The sequence below is a fragment of the Callithrix jacchus genome, chromosome 5 (genome assembly GCF_049354715.1).
Source record: "Callithrix jacchus isolate 240 chromosome 5, calJac240_pri, whole genome shotgun sequence".
NCBI lineage: Eukaryota > Metazoa > Chordata > Mammalia > Primates > Cebidae > Callithrix > Callithrix jacchus.
Window position 1 is genome coordinate 64,066,145 of NC_133506.1, and position 21,794 is coordinate 64,087,938.

Consider the following 21,794-nt stretch of genomic DNA (forward strand, 5'->3'; position numbering starts at 1 on the left):
GAACCCCGGAACCATTCTCATTCCTAAAAATGAAAGATCTCACTAATGAATTTTAAAACTCAATTGAACTGTATTTTAGTTATTTCTTAGTGCGACAAACCTTGTCATTCCTCTTAACAGCCACATATGTTTCCTTATCGTTTGCTTCTCATTGATTGTTTTTTATTTTCGATTCCTGATTGGTGCTCCCAACTGTCTGGTCCCCAATTTCCTCTATACCACTGTCATGGAGACGAGGTTCCGGAGACCATACAGAACCAGGACATTTTCCTGATGAGCTGCTTGCCTTTGTAAACTAGCTGCTTAGCTCAGCGCTCCATTCCACACCTCTTGACTCTCCGCTCCATTCCCGCTGTGGACTGCTACACTCTAGTCCATTGCCTGGTTTTCTTGCTGGTGAATTAGTAAATTCTGACATGTGTTCAAGATTTAAAGAAACAAAAAAGGGAAGAAGCCTGGGTGTGGTGGCTCACACCTGTAATCCCAGCAATTCAGGAGGCAAGGGTGGGTAGATTGCTTGAGCCCAGAAGTTTGACACCAGCCTGGGGAACATGGTAAAACCCTGTCTCTACAAAAAATACCAAAATTAGCTAGGTATAGTGGCACATGCCTGTAGTCCCAGCTAGTCAGGAGGCAGAGGTGGGAGGATTGCTTAAGCCCTGGAGGTCGAGACTGCAGTGAGCTGTAATTGCACCAGTGCACTCAAGCCTGGGCAGTTTACAATTCTAAACTGTGCTCAAAAACAGTTCTGCACAGTGTTGGGGATCGTAATAAGGTTGCAGTGAGCCTCCAGAGGTCGGGTTGAGGAGTGTCCCCACTGGGCCTGGGAACTTCCACCTTCTCTGCAGGGCCCAGTGCTGCTTGCTCCCCAAACTCGCCGGACTCCAGTCTTACATGGTTTTTTGGTGTTTGGTTTGGTTTGGTTTGGTTTTTGTGTGGATGGCATCTTGCTAAGTCATGGCTAGTCTCAAACTCCTGAGCTTAACCAGTCCTCCTGCCTCTGCTGCCCTAAGGGCTGGGATTACAGGCATGAGCCACCATGCCTGGCAGGATTGGTCTTTAAATAATCTCCAACTCTCATATCCTGGAGGTGACCAGGAGCCCGCTGGGGTCTTCCAACGAGGAGACTCCTCCTCAGTCTGGGCCTCACAGACTTCTGGAAGATCAGGATCATTGGGGGCTCCCAGACTCCGCAGCCAGCTTAGCAGCCGGTGGGGACTGGCCGTGCTTGCCAAGCCCAAGCCCCTCATCCTTGTGGCACCTGCTCCCCGGGCAGGCAGCTTGTGCTCACTGCAAGCTGCCATCTGCTTCTCCATGTGGTCTCTCTCCTGCTTCTGCTGTTACTTGCAGTTTGGATTTTTGCTGCAAACAGCTTTGCCGGGGGCCCCCTCCGGAGGTCTGTGAGTGCATTCAGGAGTGGGTGGCTGGTGCCGGGGCAGGTGGCTGCCTGAACACCCCTCCATCTGTGCCCAGCTCATTCTGGGCTGCTGTCACAACGTCCCCGGGGGACCCGGATGGTCACACTTCCTCAGTGTGTTGGTCTGACAACTCTGTTCACTGAATCACTTATTCATCTAGTATTCATTGAGAATTTGCCATGTGCCAGGCCCTGTCCAACACCCTTGGAAAACAGCAGTGAGTAAAATAGCCAAAGAGCTCTGCCTTGAGATTGCATTCTATCAGGGGCCAGGGCTGGGTGGTGGGGAGCAGACAGTGAAACATAAACAAATAAGCAAATCAAATCATATATGAGATGCTGAATCAGGAAAATAATATGTAGGTCAGGCACAGTGGCTCACACCCAGCACTTTGGGAGGCCGAGGCAGGAGGACTGCTTGAGGCCAGAAGTTTAAGACCAGCCTGGGCAACATGGCGATACCTCATCTCTAAAAAATAAAAACTCCAGGCGTGGTGGCATGAACCTGTAGTCCCAGCTACTCAGGAGGCTGAGGCAGGATGATTGCTCAAGCCCCAGAGTTTTAAGCTGTAATGAGCTATGATCACACCACTTCATTCCAGCCTGGCAACAGAGCAAGACCCTATCTCTAAAAAGAAAGAAAGAGTGAAAGAAAAAGTGGAAGCGCATAAAGGAATGAGGAGTGCTGGGAATGCAGGGTGCGGGGAGGTTTCAGTGTTACAGTAGACCGGCCAGGTACCCACTACATGCCATTAGGATGCCTGTTTCTTAAAAAGCAGAAGCAAGCGCCGGTGAGGATGTTGTGAGGTTAGGGCTTGTGCACCGCTCTTGGGAAGGCAAAGCGGCACAGCCACTTTGGAGAGCCGCGTGGCAGTTCCTCGAGAAGTTGCACAGTCACCACTGGGCCCAGCGATCCCGCTCCTTGGACAACGCGCAAGAAAGCTCCAAGCAGGGACTGAAATAGACGTTTGCACCCCTGTGTTCACCGCCACGTTGTTCACAGGAGGCCAGACACAGAAGCTACCCGAGTGTATATCGTCAGATGAACAAAGAAACACAACGTGGTGTATGTGTGATATGATTCCTGCCCTTCAGCCTCACAGAGGAAGGGAGCCCTAACTCTTGCCACATCATAGGTGAACCTGGAGGACACAGAGGTGCAGAAGGACAATGACCGCAGGCTTCTGTTTATAGGAGGGCCTGGAACAGTCACGTTCATAGCAGCAGAAGGCTGAGTGGCGGCTCTGGGTCCGGCAGGGGAGGCGGGTGAGGGGAGCATGGAAGCAGCAGAGCTGCTGTCTGGGACGAAAACATCCAGAAGATAGACAGTGGTGATGGTTGCACAACCAGGTGAATTGGCTCAGTTTCACTGAACTGTATACCTAAAATGGCTAGAATGGTAAATTTTATATTTTGTACATTTTACCACAGTTTAAAAAAGTAGGCTGGCCAAGGCGGCTTCTTTGAAAAGGTTCATTTTCACAACCTTGAAGGAGTTGTACGGGGGGGCCAGTGGCTGTCCATCTGGAGGAAGAGTGTCCAGGGCAGGCAGGGGAGACTCTCTTGTGCCCTGGGTGTTCATAGCAAAGCCAGGGGGCCAGTGGGGATCCCCACTTAACAAATCCCTGGACTCTGGTTCCTGGAAGGCTCCCTGTTGTGGAGAGTAGGGAGGTGGGTTGATGTGAGTGGTTCTCTGTGAAACACCCTGGCCCACCAGAAATGCGGCTCACAGCTCCTAGCATGTTGGCTCTGTGGACCCCTGGGAGCCCTCACTTTCTCAACCGTAGCAGGTGAGCTCTGAGTGGGCAGAGGTGAGAGCCCTGCTGTCCACAGCCAGCCTGGACTGGGGGGCAGGACACCAGTCTACTCCGTGGTTGGCTGCTGTGACAACATCCAGACGCGGCAGCCACCCAGCGCACTTCCTTCTCCCTGCTGGGCCTCCTGCTTCCTGCTTTTCCCCAGTGCGATGCCCTCCTGTGCCTGCCTCGGGAAGTGGGTGAAAAGCTAAGGAGAAAGCATCTGAATTTGGTCTTCCTCTTGCATTCATTTGAATAAAAATTTGGATGAGCCAATTTTCCTGCCCGTTTTTCAGATGCCAAGTGACACTGTCTGGCACCGTGGTGCCCCTCCCCCAGACAGCTGTCTCGCAGATGGAGACTGGGGAAGAGAGGGGGGCACCCTCCCTCAGGAAGTATTTAATAAGCTCCTAGGTGGTGCCCAGCCTGGAAAAACACACCCATCCCCTCTCCCCAAGAAATAATTTAAGATGCGTGTTCTACTGAGGTGCCAGAAAATTCTGCTGATGAAAAACAGAAACAGAAGAGAACTGGCCCTTGCTGAGATCCTCCTCTGGGCGTGGTGTGAGGCATGGGGAGGTAGGCATTAACATTCCCATTTTCCAGCTAAATGGAAGCCCAGGCCTTTAAGTGACAAGTCCAGGACAATAGAGCCAGGATTCAACCGTGGGCTGTCGGATTGACTTCCTACCAGATCAGCCCCTCCCCTGCCTTCTGACCCCTCCTGTTCTAAGCTGAGGCTGCAGGTTAGAGGACAGGTGGGCAGAGGTGGCCTTTCATCCCTGTCTTCACCTCAGTTGCCAACGTGGTGACTCCCGACTGTTATATCTGGGGGGTTCCTGAGTCCCTGCTTCTTATCTCCTTGCCCTGGCTCTGTAAATTGTTACTTCCCAGACTGGGTTCATGCTCCCACAAAAAGCCCAGTCCACAGTCTGGCCCCAACTGTTTTCTAACAGTCTGCATCTCTGAACTTGGGTTTGGGTCCCGGGACCTTGTTGTTCCCTAACCCCTGGAACTTTGGGTCCCGGGACCTGGCTGTCCCCTAACACCTGGAACTTTGCCACCCCACATGACTTGAGGGTCAGTGTCACAGCCATAGGCTGGCTCCTAATTTGCCCTGTTCGCAGATTAAATCAGAGAAGTCCTGTCAGCAGGAGTCTCAGCTGGTTCATCACGTTGCACCTGACACCTCGTAAGTTCTTTCCAAGTACCGTCTCCATGACATTGGACCCAGAAACCCACTCCGAGGTGTGCTTCACAGACTGTTCCCCGGGAAACATGCCACAGAGGCTTATATGAGTGTTCTTGTAATAGCAAAGAAGCCCTGGAAATAACCTGTTACACCTGTCCCTTCGCAGTAGAATGGATAGATACATTTTGGCTATGAAGTAACAGGCAACAGTGAAAAAAATCACTGCAGCTAAGCTCACCAAAGGATGCATCAGAAACACAGTGCGGCCAGGTGCGCTGACTCACACCTGTAGCCCAGCACTTTGGGAGACCGAGGTGGGAAGATTTCTTGAGTCCAGGAGTTTGAAATCAGTCTGAGTAACATGGCAAAACCCCGTATCTATAAAAACTTTAAAAAAAAGGTTAGTCTGATGTAGTGGCACCTGCCTGGTGACCCCAGCTTCTTGGGTGGCTGAGGGAGGAGCAGTGTGTGGAATCTGGGAGTCGGAGGCTGCAGTGAGCCAAGATTGTGCCGCTGTACTTCAGCCTGGGCAACAGCATGAGACACTGCTTCAAAAAACAACAAAAACAGGCTTAAAATCTTAACATAATGATTAGCTCTCTGAAACTTAACTAATAGCCTACTGTTGATTGGAAGACTTGCCAGTAAAAAACATTCAGTTACCACATATTTTGTATATGTATTATATACTATATTTTCTCTCTCTCTCTATTTTTTTTTTTGAGACAGTTTCACTCTTGTTGCCCAGGTTGGAGTGCAATGGCGCGATCTCAGCTCACTGCAACCTCCGCCTCCTGGGTTCAAGTGATTCTCCTGCCTCAGCCTCCCAAGTAGCTTGGACTACTGGCATGTACCACCAGGCCCAGCTAATTTTGTATTTTTAGTAGAGACAGGGTTTCTCTATGTTGGTCAGGCTGGTCTAGAACTCCCAACCTCAGGTGATCCACCTGCCTCAGCCTCCCAAAGTGCTAAGGTTACAGGCCACTGCACCTGGCCTATATACTATATTCTTACAACAGAATAAGCTAGAGGAAGGAAAATGTTATTAAGAAAATCATAAGGAAGAGAATGTATTTACTAATTAAGGGGAAGCAGGTCATCGTGAAGGTCTCCATCCTTGTCATCTTCGAATTGAATAGGCTGAGGAGGAGGAAGAGGAAGAGGAGGGCTTGGTTTTCTTGTCTTAGGGGTGACAGAGGGAGAGGAAATCTGGCTAGGAACGAGCCTGTGCAGTTCAGGCCCATGTGGTTCACGAGTCAACTGTATTTATTTAGAAATGCATACATATGCAGTTTTATTAAACTAAAAAAGCAAGAGATTGCTTAATACAAAATGCCAGATGGTGGTTACCTCTGAGAAGGGAGGGTGGGTTTACGGGGGCTTCTCGGATCTGGTACCATTTTGTTTCTGATGAGCTCACAGGTATTTAATCAAATATGATTCTTCGAAATGTCTGCATGAACTACACTTTCATAGGTTTGCTAGCTTTCACAGGCATGCACCCAAAAGGTGAGAGGAGAGCATGAAAATCAGGCAAAGAATAAGCAGCTTGAATCAGTGATATGGAGAGAGACCTGTGAGATCTGCCAGAATGCAGGGAGAAAACCAAAGAGCTAAACGTGGTCAGGGAGACGGTGATGACTGGAAGGCAGAGAGGTAACGGAGCTTAAGAATTAGAGGTTTTCCCTGGGAGGGAACAGGACCCGTCAGAAATTGAAACATTAATCAGATACGTAATTGAAAAAAGTACCCCCACCCTGTGCTGCACCAGCCTGGAGCCCTGCTGATGAGGGGTCAGCCCAGAAAGGGCTTCGCTTTGGCTTGGGAGCATGTTTCTGAGACTGTGTTTAAACACAGGCATATTTGTTTTCCTGGGAATCGAATCAAAATCATGAAGCTCCTCTGAAAAGACCTGGCTCAGTCTAATTGGCCTGTCCAATTTTCTGCTTCCAGCCCCAATTCATTTCCTGCATGCAGCCACTCAGTCTGGGAACAGAGCAAGGCTTCTCAGCCAAACACTGCTATAGCAGGCCTGCCCTGTCTCAGACAGTGTCACGGCAGGCTAAATTCTGGGGCTCGAAAGGATTGCATGCTGCAGGCCAGTGAAGGCACACTTGGCGTGTGCCAAGTGTCGATAACACATCATTAAGAACACCAGGTGAAGGTCGTTAGCCTCCTTGGATTTGCTGAACTCGAAATAGCATCTGGACAAATTGAGAGGATGGTGTGCAGGGCCAGAGAAAAGGCAGGAGCCCCTGTTCTCAGCAGCTTGCCGGGACCTTTCTTCATCACAGGTAATGTGAGAGATAGTGCCAGGGCCATGGGTGGCCATGGGGCACAGACCCTGAGGCTGGGCTACTAATCCAGACAAGGCCAGAGGTGAAGCCAGGCAGCCTGTCCCAGGGGGGTCTTCCTGATCCAGGGCGCACAGCCCTTTAGCCATTAGGAGCCCACATTGGGTGATGCCTCCCTCTGCAGCTGACAAGCAGTCCTCACTGGTAATTGTGTAGACGCCTTGCAGGGGGGAGCCCCTTGCCAGGGGTTAATGGAAGCCAAAGTGTTTCCTCTAGTTCTGAAGTAATCTAGGTGAGGTGTTTAAATTGTCTGTCAAGAAAACAGATAGCACCCTCAGAATACTGTTTCTCACTGCAGTTTTTCTTTTCTACTGTGCTGACAATTGCCTGCCACCCAGACTGACCTGGTTGCTCAAAAACCCACTTGAAATGAAGAAGAAACTCACCCAGGCTCTGGAGAAAGCTGTACTTTCCTGGGCTGAGCGGGGAGCTTTGCTGCCCATGGGAATTTGGAAGAAAGGGCAGGTGTGTGCTTTGTCTTTATTGGGATGTGATTTCCAGCCTGTCTCCTGGTGAGGGTGGGGCCTCCAAATGGGTACAGGGGAGCCCGCCGGCCACCTGCAGCATGGCGAGGCAGCGGACTTTCCAGGCAGGATGAATCTGTGCTCCTACCGGGGTTAAGGGAAGCCAGGGATGATGGGGGCTTTCTCCCTGGCTCACCAACATGCTCGCAGGTGTGGGCACACACACTCACAGATGCACACGCACACACACACATGCTCGCAGATGCACACATGCTCGCAGGTGCACGCACACATGCGTATGCACACCCGTGCTCGCAGATGCATGTACGCACACTTGCAGATGTGCACACGTGCTCAGAGGTGCACACATGCACACATACATGTTCGCAGGTGCACACACACATGCACACATGCTTGCAGATGCACATACACTCGCAGGTGCACACGCACACACGCTCGCAGGTGCACGCACATGCACACAGATGCTTGCAGAAACACACGCTCACAGGTGCACACACATGCCCATGCACACACACATGCTCATAGGTGCCCGCACACATGCACATGCACACACAAATGCAGAAGCACACACACACACAAAGATGCACACCACACATGCTCGCAGGTGCACACACACATGCACATGCACACATGTTCACAGATGCACACACACGGGCACACAGGCACACACACACATGCACACACTCGCAGATGCGCACAGGCTCAGGTGCATGCACAGATGCACACACACACACATGCTCGCAGATGCACACATGCTTGCAGGTGCACACACATGCTTGCAGATGCACACAAACACATGCTTGCAGGTGCACACACACATGCTTGTAGGTGTATGCACACACATGCTTGCAGGTACACACATATGCTTGCAGATACACACACATGCTTGAAGGTGCACCTACACACACATGCATGCATATGCACACACATCGCAAATGACATCTTTTAAAATTGCAAATACATGAATACTCCTGGGAGGGGTCTCATTTAGCTTCGAGCTAACACCTCAATTAGGAGTGAGTTAGCACTTTAGAAGGGATTGGACGGATTCCACCCCACGGGTGGGGAGGGGGCAGGAGGATGACGCTGCCCACAGCTCTGCCCAGCTGCCCTGGCACAGCTCAGACCTTCCTGTGGGCTTAGATCGCCTGCTTGTGCTTTCCCACCACACTGAAACACCTGCAGCGAGCAGAGGCTCACCCTGAGGGGTTGAAGTCAGTGGAACCCTTCAGAACAGAAGAGCCATGAAGGCAGGGCATGAACTCTCATGGGGGAGAGAAGACAGCCACGGCCACCATCTGCACCAACACTGGATGTGTTTCCTCACTGTGGATCAGTGCCACGGCCACCATCTGCACCAACACTGAATGTGTTTCCTCGCTGTGGATCAGTGCCACGGCCACCATCTGCACAGAACTGGATGTGTTTCCTCGCTGTGGATCAGTGCCACGGCCACCGTCTGCACTGCACTGGATGTGTTTCCTCGCTGTGGATCAGTGCCATGGCCACCATCTGCACTGCACTGGATGTGTTTCCTCACTATGGATCAGTGCCATGGCCACCGTCTGCACTGCACTGGATGTGTTTCCTCACTATGGATCAGTGCCATGGCCACCGTCTGCACTGCACTGGATGTGTTTCCTCACTATGGATCAGTGCCATGGCCACCGTCTGCACTGCACTGGATGTGTTTCCTCTCTATGGATCAGTGCCATGGCCACCGTCTGCACTGCACTGGATGTGTTTCCTCACTATGGATCAGTGCCATGGCCACCGTCTGCACTGCACTGGATGTGTTTCCTCTCTATGGATCAGTGCCATGGCCACCGTCTGCACTGCACTGGATGTGTTTCCTTAGCTCACTCTTAGCAGTGGGTACACGAGATGCTGAATAAATGTGATTTGGATGAATTAATACCCACTGACTCTCTCTTCAGATGTTTGTGTCACTTTCTAGAGGTAGGGGAAGGAAATAATGAGGAAAGGCTTACCCTAGACATAATTCCTCCTGAAAGGGAAAGGACAACAACAAGGAGAAGTTATAAACAGAGCACAAGAGAGGGAAGAGAGAAGGAAGAGGGAAGGAGGGAATAAAAGAAAAAACAGCAGATCAGGTATTTCAGGAGGACAAACTTTTTCCTTGTTTTAATTCTGCTGGTTGTCTTAGGTGGATATGTGTATGCATGTATATAACTTTTGAATGTTCACAGCTGTGCTTATCTAATCACTTATATTACAATAGAAAAAATATCTCTTGGCCAGGCACCTGTAATCACCTTGGTTAGGGTCCAAGGCTCTTGGAGAGTCCAGTTTGTCGCATGTGGTCAAAATCATGGCTTTGAAACCTGATCAGAGGTTACCGCCTGGCCGTCTTGGAAAGCAGTGTTGCGTTCACGAACGGCACGATATCCCGGCCTTTGTTCCCTCTCGACCCAGCTCCTCCTGCCCCTTTGCAGTGAAACTCTGCTTCCCTTTGAAAAACTGTTAAGGTGCCCACCGCCAAAAATCTGACTCCTCGTGGTTAGGTGGGCACAGTGACATGCCAGAAGGAACTTGGCCTTCTTCAGGGACAGAAATGTCAGTGTCTTCCCAACTCATGCTGATGTCTCAAAGTAACCATAACTTTCCAAAATCTCTTCCTAGCCTGTTCCATGGCAGAAAGTTTCACTTACTGTGTTCCTTTCCTAAGCTCCCAGCTTTTCTCCCATAAGCCACATCCAGATTCAGCATCCGAGCCACAGACTGTGCCAGCTCTCCGCCCGTCAACCTGCCATGCAGACCGAGGATTTAATAATATCAACATCCAATTACCAATCTGTTCCATTTTAATTTCAATCAGAGTAACACATGCATATGGTTTTAAAAAATCAAATTGTTCAGAAGAGCTAGTGTTGGGAACAGTGGTCGTCCGGGGGACTCTGTGCCAGTGCGTCACCTGCTGTGGCTTGTTCCTCCACGTGCTGGCTCCTGCCATGCCTTTCTTGATTTACCAGCTTGGGAGACTCTCTACTGACTCCCGGACTTGCAGGGTGAGGAGCTGGCGAGTTTGGACAACTCTGCTTTCCCTCTCTCCCCTGGTGTTGGATCATCTTGTTATGACTTTTAGCTCTTGATTAAGTTTGTGGCTTTGTATAATATTCTCCTCTTTCTTCTTCCATCAGCTTTGGTACCCTTGACTCCCTCTGTGTGAGCTGTAGGTATGGAGGCCTTCCCTTCGCTCCCCTCCGCCTACGTTCCTCCTTGTCTAGATGGAATCTGTACTTGTAGATTGCCAGAATTTACATTTAGATTCTGTTCTTTAGCTGTAATTAATTCTTCCATGCTTTGTGATTTGTGCCCAGGTCTTACTTCATGCAGGTGACAGGGATGACACAAAGAGGCTAATGTCACTGAAAGAATCTCTTGCTCACAGTTTCTGAGAGGAGGGGACCACCATGTCAGGCAGGGCCACCTGGGGAGGCACCAGAGCCAGTCAGGGCAGAGGAGAGGGGAAGGCATGTCCACAGTCTTTACTGGGGTGTCTGTAGGGAAGCAAGGTGGGGCCGGGTACACATCTTCAGGCTGGCCGGTTGGAATAACCCCGCAGGCTTTGTGCCGTGGGGGCTGTCCCTAGCTGTCTGGTCCCTGGCTCTGCATTGATTGAGGGCAGGGGAAATACTAGCTTGGTGTGTGGGAGTTAGAGAAAGAGATGGCTGGGGGTATGTACTTAGGATTCGTTTCATAGTTTGTCACATGAGTTTTGCATGCCCACAAAAGCTGGGTCATGGGAAGATGTAAACAACTTTGGCCGTGAGTTTGGCCCTGTGATTAATGTATGCTAAACAAATGAAGAATCTAAGAAAACACAGAACACTTAGTTCTAGGCTATTTCTAAGAGCTAAAAATCAGTAAATAGCATTTACTATAACAAAAGTATACCTGATTTTGAAAGAAGGTTAAGAGGACAGGCTGGCCTGCCTGGGTTTAGATTTTTGTTTATTCCTCTCTGTTCATGTTACTTGTTCTCTCTGCCTTATCTGTAAAATAGAGATGATAACAGTTCCTATCTCATAGAACTTTTGTGAGAGTTAAATAAGTTATTAGAGATAACATTCTAAAATGGTGCCTGGTACACACAAAGTGCTCAATAATTATTGGTGCTTTACTTTCTTCTTTTCATAGAGATGGGGGTCTCATTATCTTGACCACGCTGGTCTTGAATTTCTTGCCTCAAGTGATCCTCCCACCTTGGCCTCCCAAAGTGTTGGGATTATGAGCCTGAGCCACTGCACCTGGCTGGGATTTACATCGTAAAAATTATTTTGTAAACAGCAAACATATTAGGCTCAAATGCACACGAGGATCACATTTTATAATGACCTTGACCCTGAGACCACCCAAGGAGAATGTTCCTGTTGTTCTGAACACATTTTCCTTTTTTTCTCTGAATTTCTTCAGCCGGTCACATTTTAATCTACCTAGTCTCTGGACCATGATGTTCTGGTGTCACTTTTTCCCTGGAGTTTTTATTGACTATGTTTCTTTTTGCCAACAGAGTAATGAAACTATGCACCCTCTTTTATGCAGCTCTTTTATTTTACCATCTGTCACGTGCAGCCGTCTCTTCCCTGTGAGATCCCCTTTTATGGCTCCAGCCCAGAGTAGTTCTGGAATGCTGCCTTCCTGGAACTTCCCTTCGGCTCACCTTTTGAGTTGGAGACACTGTTTCCAGGATCCTGTGTTTTTCCAGAACCTTTCCTTAAGTACTTCTTAAAAAGGGTGGGTGCAAGGGAAACTCAGCATCCTTGTGAGTTTAAAAGGTTCTGTATTCTGCCCTCCCATTGGGTTGGTAGTTTGGCTGACAGGATTCTAGATCCCACGTCTTGGCAGCCACTGTTACCAGTGATAAGGCTAATGCCATTCTGACTCTGGTTTCCTTATAGGTGACCTATTTTTTTCCATGTTAGTCAACTTGAGCTACCATAACAATGTACCGTAGATGGGGTAGTGTAAACAACAGGAATTTGTTTGTGGAGACTGGGAGGTCCAAGATCAAGTGACTGGCTGGTCCGAATCCCTGGTGAGGGTGCTCTTCCTGGCTTGCAGCTGGCTGTTCCTGCTGTGCCCTCACAGGGCTGAGAGGAGAAGCAGCAAGTTCTCTTGGTGTCTCTCTCTTTATAAGGGCCCCACCCTCGTGACCTCATCTAACCCTAATTCCCTTCCGAAGGCGCATCGCCCTCACCAGCACATGAAGGGTCAGAGCTTTAACATGTAGATCTGGGAAACACAGTTCAATTCCCAGCACCCTCCAAGAGCCTGCACTTCTCCTAAGTAACCTGAGTTACCTGCGCCTTGCAGTTGGGATGTGTGTTCAGTGGCCTATTTGTCGGGTGTCTGCCATGTGCTGGCACCTGCTGGGCGCTCTGTCTGGCTCCTGCTATCATGGGGCTTTCCATCCAGCAGGAAACAGACACAGAAACAGGTGCTTATAACCCAGGGCGTTGCACTGCCTTGGGGACATGTACGATGCTGTCTGTGGAAGCTTCTGGATAAAAGTGATTTCCCAAAGGCTGGATAGGAGCTAGTCCAGGGAAGGGAGAAGGAACAATGTCTTTGAAGGGAGAGCTTAGTGTGGTCAGGGAGCGAGAGCTGCTGTGGCTGGTGATGGGGGCGGAGGAGGCGAGAGGTGAGGCTGAGAGGGAGGCCGGGACCTGGGGTGCTGTTGGCCTCTGTGGAGTTTAACTTGCCTGTTAGGGTTCCTGGGAGGCCAGCATTGTGAGTGTGTTTCAGGTAATGGGTAGGGAGGGTCCTGCCTCTTTTCGGCTGGAGAGGGTTGGCCTTTGAAGAGCCCTTTAAAGTATCCGCAGTATAAATGAGAAGACCACCCTGTCACAGGCTGTTTCCCGCAGTTCTTCAAGACTGATTCAGTCTGGAGCTTGTTAGGCAGACAGAACGCAGTCTTCTTGAAGGCACAGTCTCACCTCTGTCTCTGGAGACAGGCCTTTGCTTCGCCGCCTTTGTTTGTTCATGTGGCCAGTAAGTAGCACAGCAGGCTCCTTGCAGGGTCCCGGGAATCCAGAGATGGCTGAGGCACAGACCTGAGCTGGAAGAGCTCACAGCCCTACTCAGGAAGGTGGGTGAGTCTGAGCTCCAGCCCAGGTGTGGCGTGCTGCGCGAGCGGGACCACGTAGCATCCGGGAATATGATGGAGGGGCCCCATTCGCATGAAGGGGCATTCATTGAAGGATCCAGGGGAGGCGTGGCTGCCTGTTTGAGATGCTGATGAAAGGCACTCCGGGAAAGGAACAGCAGTGTACAGGCCACAGACCATTACCTGCTCTGACCTGTGGGGCTGGGGCAGACAGGTTGGATGCCTGGGCCAGTGAAGAGGCTTGCTTGAGTTCATGCCAGGTGCACTCTCGGGGTGGCATGGGAGAAGTTGTAATATGAGGAAGGGGTGGAGCAATGGACAGAGAAGGGTCTTCAGGCTCCCCCTGCACCACTTCCTCCAGTGGCAGATTCCTCCAGTGGCAGATCCCTGAGACTTCCCTTCTTTCCAGCACCAGCCTGACAATTACCACCTTCTCCAGCCACAGCCGCTTAGGAAATGCCAGTGATTAGCAATTGTTATCATGGTAATTAAAATTTCCTGGGAACAGCTTGGCGAATATCCATCAGTATCTGCAGTCGGATTGGCCGTGAGCTGAAACCGTAATGCAAACCTCGGAGCGGAGCACAAGGCAGGGAGGGCGGCAGCACCAGGAGCATTTGCTGTGCCAGGAGTGTTTGCTGCTGCCGGACACCCAGGCCACTGCCGTGGTGGCTGTGGGCTTTTCTCATTAAATGGGATTTTCAAGGCTGGCTGCTTTGCTGGCCTTATCACAGCAAACCACACGTGGGGAGCCGAGTAGAGTTTTGCAGAATTGCTCAGCTTCTCCAGAAAGTAGATGATTTTCAATCAGTGGGATGGTCTGTGGTGGGGTGGGGTTAATTCCCACCAGGCCTTTGCCTGCCACAGTTTCTGGGGAGGGGCAAACATGGATGCCAGGTGGCGGGTGATGGGCCCAGATGCACTGAGCAGAAGGCACGTGATGAAGACAACTGTTGTGTGTTTTGCAGCATAAGGGCAGGCATTGAGGAGAGGTCTGTGGTGTGCATGCATTGGCATGGCGGTGGGGATTGCAGCTCAGAGCTCAGCCCAGCTGAGGTCCTTTGCACCTCACTTCCCCAGACCTGCTCTCCCCTGTGGAAGGCATTTTCCAAAATACCAACAGTGTGTTTTATGCATGTCTGGTGGGTGCACCTCCCATACCAGGTGACAAATCTGTGTGCTCTGGTCCACCCAGTGCTGGGACTCAGGACCTACTGCTGCTCATGCGGGTCCAGATCACTGGCCATGCTGGGCGGTCAGGGTGAGCCCTCAGACCCTCCACCTGGACCTCAGTGACAGCAGGAGGGAATCAGAGCAGAGGCCCCATCACGGTGGACTCACAGCGAGTGACTGATCTGCCGGGTGCTCGTGGCCCAGCCCACGGATCCCGGGGAGCAACATGGCCTGGCAGGCCGGTGGGGCCATTGCCCCTGCTGAGTGTAAATGTTGGGGTGAACTGTATGAGGTTGATGGGATTTTTTTATATAGTTCAAAAATGGTTGACTTAGCTGGGCATGGTAGCATGTTCCTGTGGTTCTAGCTGCTCAGGAGGCTGAGGGAGGACTGCTTGAGCCCAGGCTGCAGTGAGCCATGATCGTGCCACTGCACTCTGGGCAGCAGAGTAAGACCCTGTCTCAAAAATAAAAGATTGACCAGCCGCAAATGGCTGAGTACCAATGGCAATTCACCCTGAGGCTTTGGATCCTGTGCTCTTTGTCTTCTAAAAGAACTCCTCTGAGCATTGATTTTTGAGTGGGGTGGGCATGGGAGATGGCTTGTTGCAGCAGAGGCAAGGCTGAGGCCTGGGCTGGGGCTGTGGTCTGCCACAGGAGGCAGGGCGGCTAGGCAGGAGAGGCTCACTGGGCTTTCCCCTCCACCAGCACAGCCGGCCAGGCCCTTCCTCTCTGTCCCTCTTTCCATCTGAAATAGGAGGTCCATTTGATTAATTACAGGAACTTGGGTGACACCCCCAGGCCTCTTCCCCAGGAAGGCAGCAGACTGTAGGTTGAGGCGCATTGCAGCAAATGACCCACAGCTGCCAACAGTCATTCAGCCAAGTTTTGAAAAAAAAAAAAAAAAAAAACGAAAAACAAATAGTGCGTGTGCCTGGGAAAGAGCGAAAGAAAGTCCACGCAGCCATGCTCAGCAGGGCTGGCTCTGTGCGGTAACATTATAGGTGACCTAGTTTCATTTTACTCTTTTGTTATTGTGCTAATTTTGTATGCTAGGTAGGTATTTTTCAGGAAAAAGACGCGGTTATTGGGGGGAGGCCAGGCGTGGTGGCTCATGTTTGTAATCCCAGCATTTTGAGAGGCTGAAGTGGGCAGATTGCTTGTGCCCAGGAATTTGAGACCAGCCTGAGCAACAGGGTGAAACCCCATCTCTACAAAATTTAGAAAAATACAAAAATGCAGTGCACACCACCTATAGACCCAGCTACTCAGGAGGCTGACGTGGGAGGATCACTTGAGCCTAGGGAGGTGAAGGCTGCAGTGAGCCAATTGCGCCATTGCACTCCAGCCTGGGTGACAGAGCAAGACCCTGTCTCAAAAAAAAAAAAAAAAAGCAAAAAAGAGAAAGCTTCTGTGGCAAGTGGGGGAGACAGTGTGGTGTGCGGTTCGAAGCCTGCGCAGGCCCCGACATTCACAGACGACTCTTTAGGGCTTGGCCCCAGGCCCAGTCTACAGCAGAGGACAGGGAGGTGGCGTGCTCAGAGCCTTTGCTCAGAGCAATGGGAGGCTCAGCCAGCCCCACCCCATGGCCCCCGTGGCCTTGCCGTGGCCTCTTGGACTTGGGAAGCTGCTCTAATGAGCCTCGCAGCAGCTCTCCAGAGAGAGGGTGGCCGTGGTGGCTGCTGTTTGCTTCTTCCTCCTGCCTGTGGGGTTCTGAGAGCCCACCCTGACATCTGACCCACTCAGGATTTATTCACCACTCAACCGCTTTATTAGTGAGTAGCCACCTGGCATCTGTAAACTGCTGGGTGGGACTAGGGCCTTCTGAGTGGAGTAGAGGCCAACAGAATATGTGCTGGCTTTGGGCAAATTGCTGAACTTGTTGGAGCCTCAGTTTCCCCACCTGAAAAGCAGAGATAATCACTGAGCTTCCTCAAACATCTCTGGGGATGGGGGAGGAGACTGGTTACTTTTGCGCTGTGGATGTTTAGACTATGTGCCTGCATTACCCATTCACATAAATACGTGTGGTAGGAAGGCTCCGAGGGGATCAGAAAGGGTTTTCCAAAGTGGGTGCCATGACGCCTCCATCCCACCAGACAGGTTCCAGGCCCTCCACTCAGGGTGGCTGTCAGGGGCAGGGAGGGATCCACCCCGGGACCCTGTCTGGACTTGGTGGTCCCAGGCTTGGGGCTCTGCAGCATGAGGAGGTGCCTCAAGCCTCCTTGGAGAGGCCGATACACATCACTTCACGAGTGGACAGTAAGTGCTGGCCGGATAAGTGCCTAAGGTCTTATCCTAGGCACTAACTCGACCCATCCTAAGGTCGAGTTTCTCTAGGAGAGCCAGCCAGGCAGATTTTGAGTCCAGAGCACTGTGTGTTCTTTTGCCTGTCGGCTAACACTGTGCACGTTAGCATAGTAAAGGCTCTGACAAGTCCTGCAGTGATGGAACTTGGTTTAACCTGATGCTTTTCAAGTGTATGTGATTAAAAACCTTTTTTTTTTTTGACCTGGCCCTTGTTAATATCCCACAGTATTTATGTGGTACAGAGGATGTTTGGGGAGTGGGAAGCAATGTCTCAGAATCGGCAGATTCCGGTTTTCTGATTTTAAATTCTTCAAGTAGGGAATTGGTCCAATGGTGGTAAAGCTATTTGTGTTCCAGGTGGGAGGAAGAGGGTGGCAGGGGTACCCATGGGCCTCTCCTCTGTGGAGAGGTTGCTCTGTGCCACAGGCGCTGGACCCTGGGGCTTCAGCTTCATTCAAGTCCACCCTGTGAGATGAGCGCAGATCCTGTTTGCCTACCCACAAAGAAACTGAGGGCCAGGGAGCTTGGCGTGTCCAAGTCACACAGGTACTGGGTGCCGGACCCAGGATTCAAATTCGGACATCTGCTCAGAACCTTGGCCTGCACTGCTCTGAAAAGGGTGAAGTCAGTTGAGGTTTCTTGCCAAATATTCCTTTACACACTCCCACCCCTCCTGACTAAATGCCCTGAATTTATTTCCTTCATCAGAAAAGAGATTATACAGCATGTGGTGTTTTCTGAAGGAGGCATTAAAAATTTAGAGACCTTAACTCAGCTGTTGCTCTGAATTCTAATCAGCAGCTCTCCTGGGAAGCGGGTCCTTTCTGTTCCTGCTGGAGAGACTGTCTCATGAGAAGCCCTCAGAGAAGAGCAGGCACCTGCTGTGATGCGGCCCAGCCTGGCTCTCCCTCCAGCCTCTGTGGCTCTGCCCTGGAGCCTTGAGGGGGAGGAGCAGGGGCAGGAAGGAGGCAGGCAGATGGCATCTTGTGAACACCTTCTGGGTGCCATTTGCTCTGATGAGCACTTTCAACTTTCTTAGCAGCTATCATATTTAATCAATGTAGTTAATGAAGAAACTCAGGCTCAGAGAGGTAAGCAACTCACTGAAAGCCACACAGCCAGTATGTGGCAGCTGCCATTGATTCAACCTTGCTTCCAGGGACAATAGGAGTAGGGAGCCTGTATGTCCAAGCTGGGGGTGACAGAGAAAGAGAAGGACCCGTCAGAGCCCAAGGGGCTGTGCATCCGAGACCCAGAATTCAGGGTCAGCATCCCCAGCTTCCTGGGGCTCTGCCAGCCTTCGGGGGTGTCTGTCTTGCCAGCTTTAGGGTGACTCCTCTCTTTCCCAGGTCAGTGATAAAGGGACGCTTTGCATCTGCATGGGTCCTGGCAGGCACCCTTGGACCCACCTGGCTCTCAGAGGCCCTGTGGGACTACGTGGAGTCAAGAGGAGCTCCTGGGAGGCTCAGGGCCTGAGGAAGACAGAACCCAGGCAGGAGAGAGGTGGAAAGCTGGTGGCTGTGCCCTGGGGGCAGCCAGAACAAGTCTGGAGCTTTGTGGCCACTTCTGAGCCCCTCTCCTGAGGGGTAGTGACAAACATTGGCGAGAGGGGGTGGCTCGATGAGAGGGAGCTTGGAATAGCTGAGGGACCAGGGGTGTTGTCCTTGAGAAGCTTCGGGTCTGGGTGTGGCACTGAGGAGAGCTTGGGGGCTGGGGAGGTGTCTGCAGGTACTCGTGGTTGGGAGGGTCCGTCCCGTGCAGCCCTCTGCCTTGGCCAGTGAGAGAAGGTGCCAGGGAGGTCAGCTGGTGGGCAGGAAGTGCTGGTCCCTGGCAGATCCAGTGGAAACTCGGCAGTGCCTGGTGGCCTGTGGGCTTCCCATCACTAGATGTTTTCCAGTAGAGTCTGGGAAGGACTAGGGATGGGCAGGGGTCTGACTAGGCAATCTCTGGGATCCTGAGTGGTGGAGGATAGGGACGATAATGGCAGACAGTTTTCATAAACATTTCTCACATGCCAGGCCCGTATTGAGGTCCCCACTCTGCAAGAGAGAAACAAGAGGACGTGGGCTTGTCTTTAAAGTAGGTGTGAAACCAGGCACGGTGACCTTAGCTGCTGAGGAGGCTGAGGCAGGAGGACTGCTTGGGCCCAGAAGGTCAAGGCTGCAGTAAGTGATGATTGCACCACTGCACTCCAGCCTGGGCAACAGAGCAAGGCCTCAACTCTAAAACAAGGGAGAGAAAGAAAGTTTGGAGAGTTCATGGAACTGAGCTCCAAGTTGTCCTGAGTTCTGGGAAGGTAAGTGACTGCCCAGCCCATCAGCCAGCGAGGGCAGAGCCAGAGTTCCCACTCCCACACTGCTACTGGCTCTCTGCGTGCCTCCCGTCCTCTGGGCAAGGAGCAGGAGGGGAGGCCCCTCTGCATCCTGTGCTCCAGGCAGCTCTCTTCTCCATCCAGGTCTGGAAGAGGTCAGGGGCCTGGTTCTACAAAGGGCTCCCCAAGTATATCTTGCCCTTGAAGACCCCTGGCCGAGCTGATGATCCCCACCTCCGGCATTTGCCTGTGGAGCCGGCCGAGCGAGAGACCGGAAGCTCCGAGAGCAGCCGCATCTACCCCTGGGCCCGAGGAAAAGGTAAGTCCCCTCCACCACTCTCCCAGGTAGCCTCTGAAGTCAGGGTTGTCAAGCCATCCTGGCAGTTTGCAGGCACGAGGCCAGTCCCCCCATGCCCTCCATCCCCGAGGCTCATTCTGGTGATGCGCCCCTCCCTGTGCCCTCAGCTCCATACCTGCTCCTGAGCAGCGGGGACTTCCAGCAAGGGATGGTTGACTGTGCAGGAGGGTGGTGGGAGGGTCCCTGGGGGTTGTTTCACATGCAAGTACTGATTCGGGAGCAAGGAGGCCATGAGCAGCACTGTGTCTTCACAGAAACGTGGTGTGTATTAAACCTGCATCTTTCCTGGGCTGGCCCGCACCGTCTCTTCCTGGCACTGTGTCTCAGTCAGGGGGAACTCCTGGCTTCCCTGGTCCTGATGAGTAAGGGGGCTTTGGGCCCAGTGCCCAGGCATTCTGGTGGCCACACTAAGGTGTGTGTGTCCCAGGCAGCCGCCCCAGTGGGAAATGGTGGCAGAACCTGGTTGTGGACCGCTCTCCACAGCTTTCATGAGGCTTTGATGTTTGTGGTTTTATTTCAAAGTTCCTGGTCTCAAAGCAGGCTCAGAAGGTGGGAAGGGCAGTTATTTAATGACTGCATTGACAGATGGGTGAACCCGCAGCTCAGAGGACAGGAGGGGCTCCCTTGGCAGGTGTGGCTGAGCTGGGATCTGGGGGCAGGCTGTTACTTCATTCCTCTGCACCCGGCTCCTTCATAGCATCGTCTTCTCGCTGGCCCTGCCATATGCTGTGTACACCTCTGTGCCTGTGGTTCACCCCCTGACAGTGCTGCCTCGGACAGACGTGGGATGTGAGGCAGCGGAGAGCAGGCAGGCAGAGAGTCCCTGTGGGAGGAGGGCATGCAGGCCTGGCTGGGACACTGGCCTGAGGAGCACCATGGCTGCCCAGCCTGGAAGGGATGGCCACAGATGGGCTGGAGAAGTGGCAGTCCTCTGCCCGGTCCCTCTGACACCCTCGGAGCTCAGGCTTTCACCTGCTGACCCTATCGAGATTCATCCATGTTCCTCGGAACGTGGGAGCAGAGAAGCTGGTGGACACTTGTGGGTTTGAAATGCTGCTTGGAGCCAGTTGAACGGGAGAAGCTGAAGGTCCTTGGGGGCAGCTGTGGCCTAAACCCCACTTCAAGAGCTGACACTGTCTGGTCTGCTCCAAGTCAGAGTACACACACACACGCACACACACACACACACACACTTGCATACAGTCTCTTGCACCCACATGTGCACACATACATACATATGCACTTGCTCACATGCACACACATGCTCTCACACTCGCACACATTCACACTTGCATGTACACACACGTGCACACAATAGCTCACATGCTTATCTTCACACACACTCGCACTCGTGCACACACACTTGCCCACACGCACACACACTCCCATGTACATGCACACGCCCTGGGGAGGAGCGGAGCTGCCGTCACCTCTTTAGCCATGCAGACTTGACCGTTTAATTACTTAAAAGATGGCCTTTTAATTACCCGGGCGAGGAGGGCAGCGGCCCCACACTCTTGCAGCAGACATTGTTTATTAACTGCATGGAGGCCAGCCAGACAATGCGGAGGCTGCCTTGTGTGAACTTGTTCTCCCTCCAAGGTTCTGACTGCAAACCACCCCACCAGGTGCCTCTGTACCAGGCAGCATGCCAGGCACATCACAGCCCCGTGGTCATCCAGGTGACCTAGCTTGTGTGATGTGTATCCGCCCACGGGCAGCAGGGTGGTCAGGGCTGGTGGCCAGGCTGCTAATGGTGACTCAGGAGGCATCTGTAGCCACTCTGAGAGGGGATGCGCCAGGATGTGTGGGTGCAGCAGGTGCGTGCGGGCCAGACTAAACTTGGGGAATCCCACTATCATGGGCGGAGGGGGTGTGGCCTGGGAGGCAGAGGGAAGCAGAGAGGTTCTGTCCCCAAAAAGTCAAAGTGCCATGTTTGTAGGGTGACTGTGGAGGACCACACATAGGTTAGGGTTCCTGGCCTGCTGCTGGCCTGTTCCTGGGTAGCTGTGTTGTGCTCTCTGATCAGCGTGTGCCAAAGCCAAGGTGTGGGCTTTCTGACTGTGTGTGGTCCCTTGGCCATCCCAGACCTGGCTGTGTACTCCCGGGGGTACACAGGGTGGCTGCCGGGTTCCTGTGGGAGGCCAGACGACCCTGGCCAGCTGGAACTGTCCTTACAGCAGAGGTCCTGAGTCTGGGGGCAGGGGCAGAAGCTTTCCCAGGGACCAGAGGTCCTGAGCCTGGGGCGGGGACAGATGCCTTGGAGAGA

At 52.2% G+C, this 21,794-nt stretch overlaps 1 protein-coding gene and 1 long non-coding RNA gene across 28 annotated transcripts in view; both read left to right on the top strand.

The window, feature by feature from the left end:
• Positions 1 to 21,794, top strand: part of RPH3AL (rabphilin 3A like (without C2 domains)) — a 177,639-nt gene that overhangs the window by 103,925 nt on the left and 51,920 nt on the right. For all 27 annotated transcript variants that reach the window (XR_013535372.1, XM_078372333.1, XM_078372345.1 and 24 more), the window contains one exon: positions 19,312 to 19,486. Coding sequence is in view for 26 of the 27 variants with exons in the window: in XM_078372333.1 (XP_078228459.1) it covers positions 19,312 to 19,486 (175 nt within the window). In the remaining variant the exon portion in view is untranslated. The remainder of the gene's footprint in view (positions 1 to 19,311; positions 19,487 to 21,794) is intronic.
• LOC144582527 (uncharacterized) lies at positions 6,389 to 9,159 on the top strand. The gene is made up of 2 exons (XR_013535373.1): positions 6,389 to 6,699; positions 7,098 to 9,159. It is a non-coding gene; the product is annotated as an uncharacterized LOC144582527 (long non-coding RNA).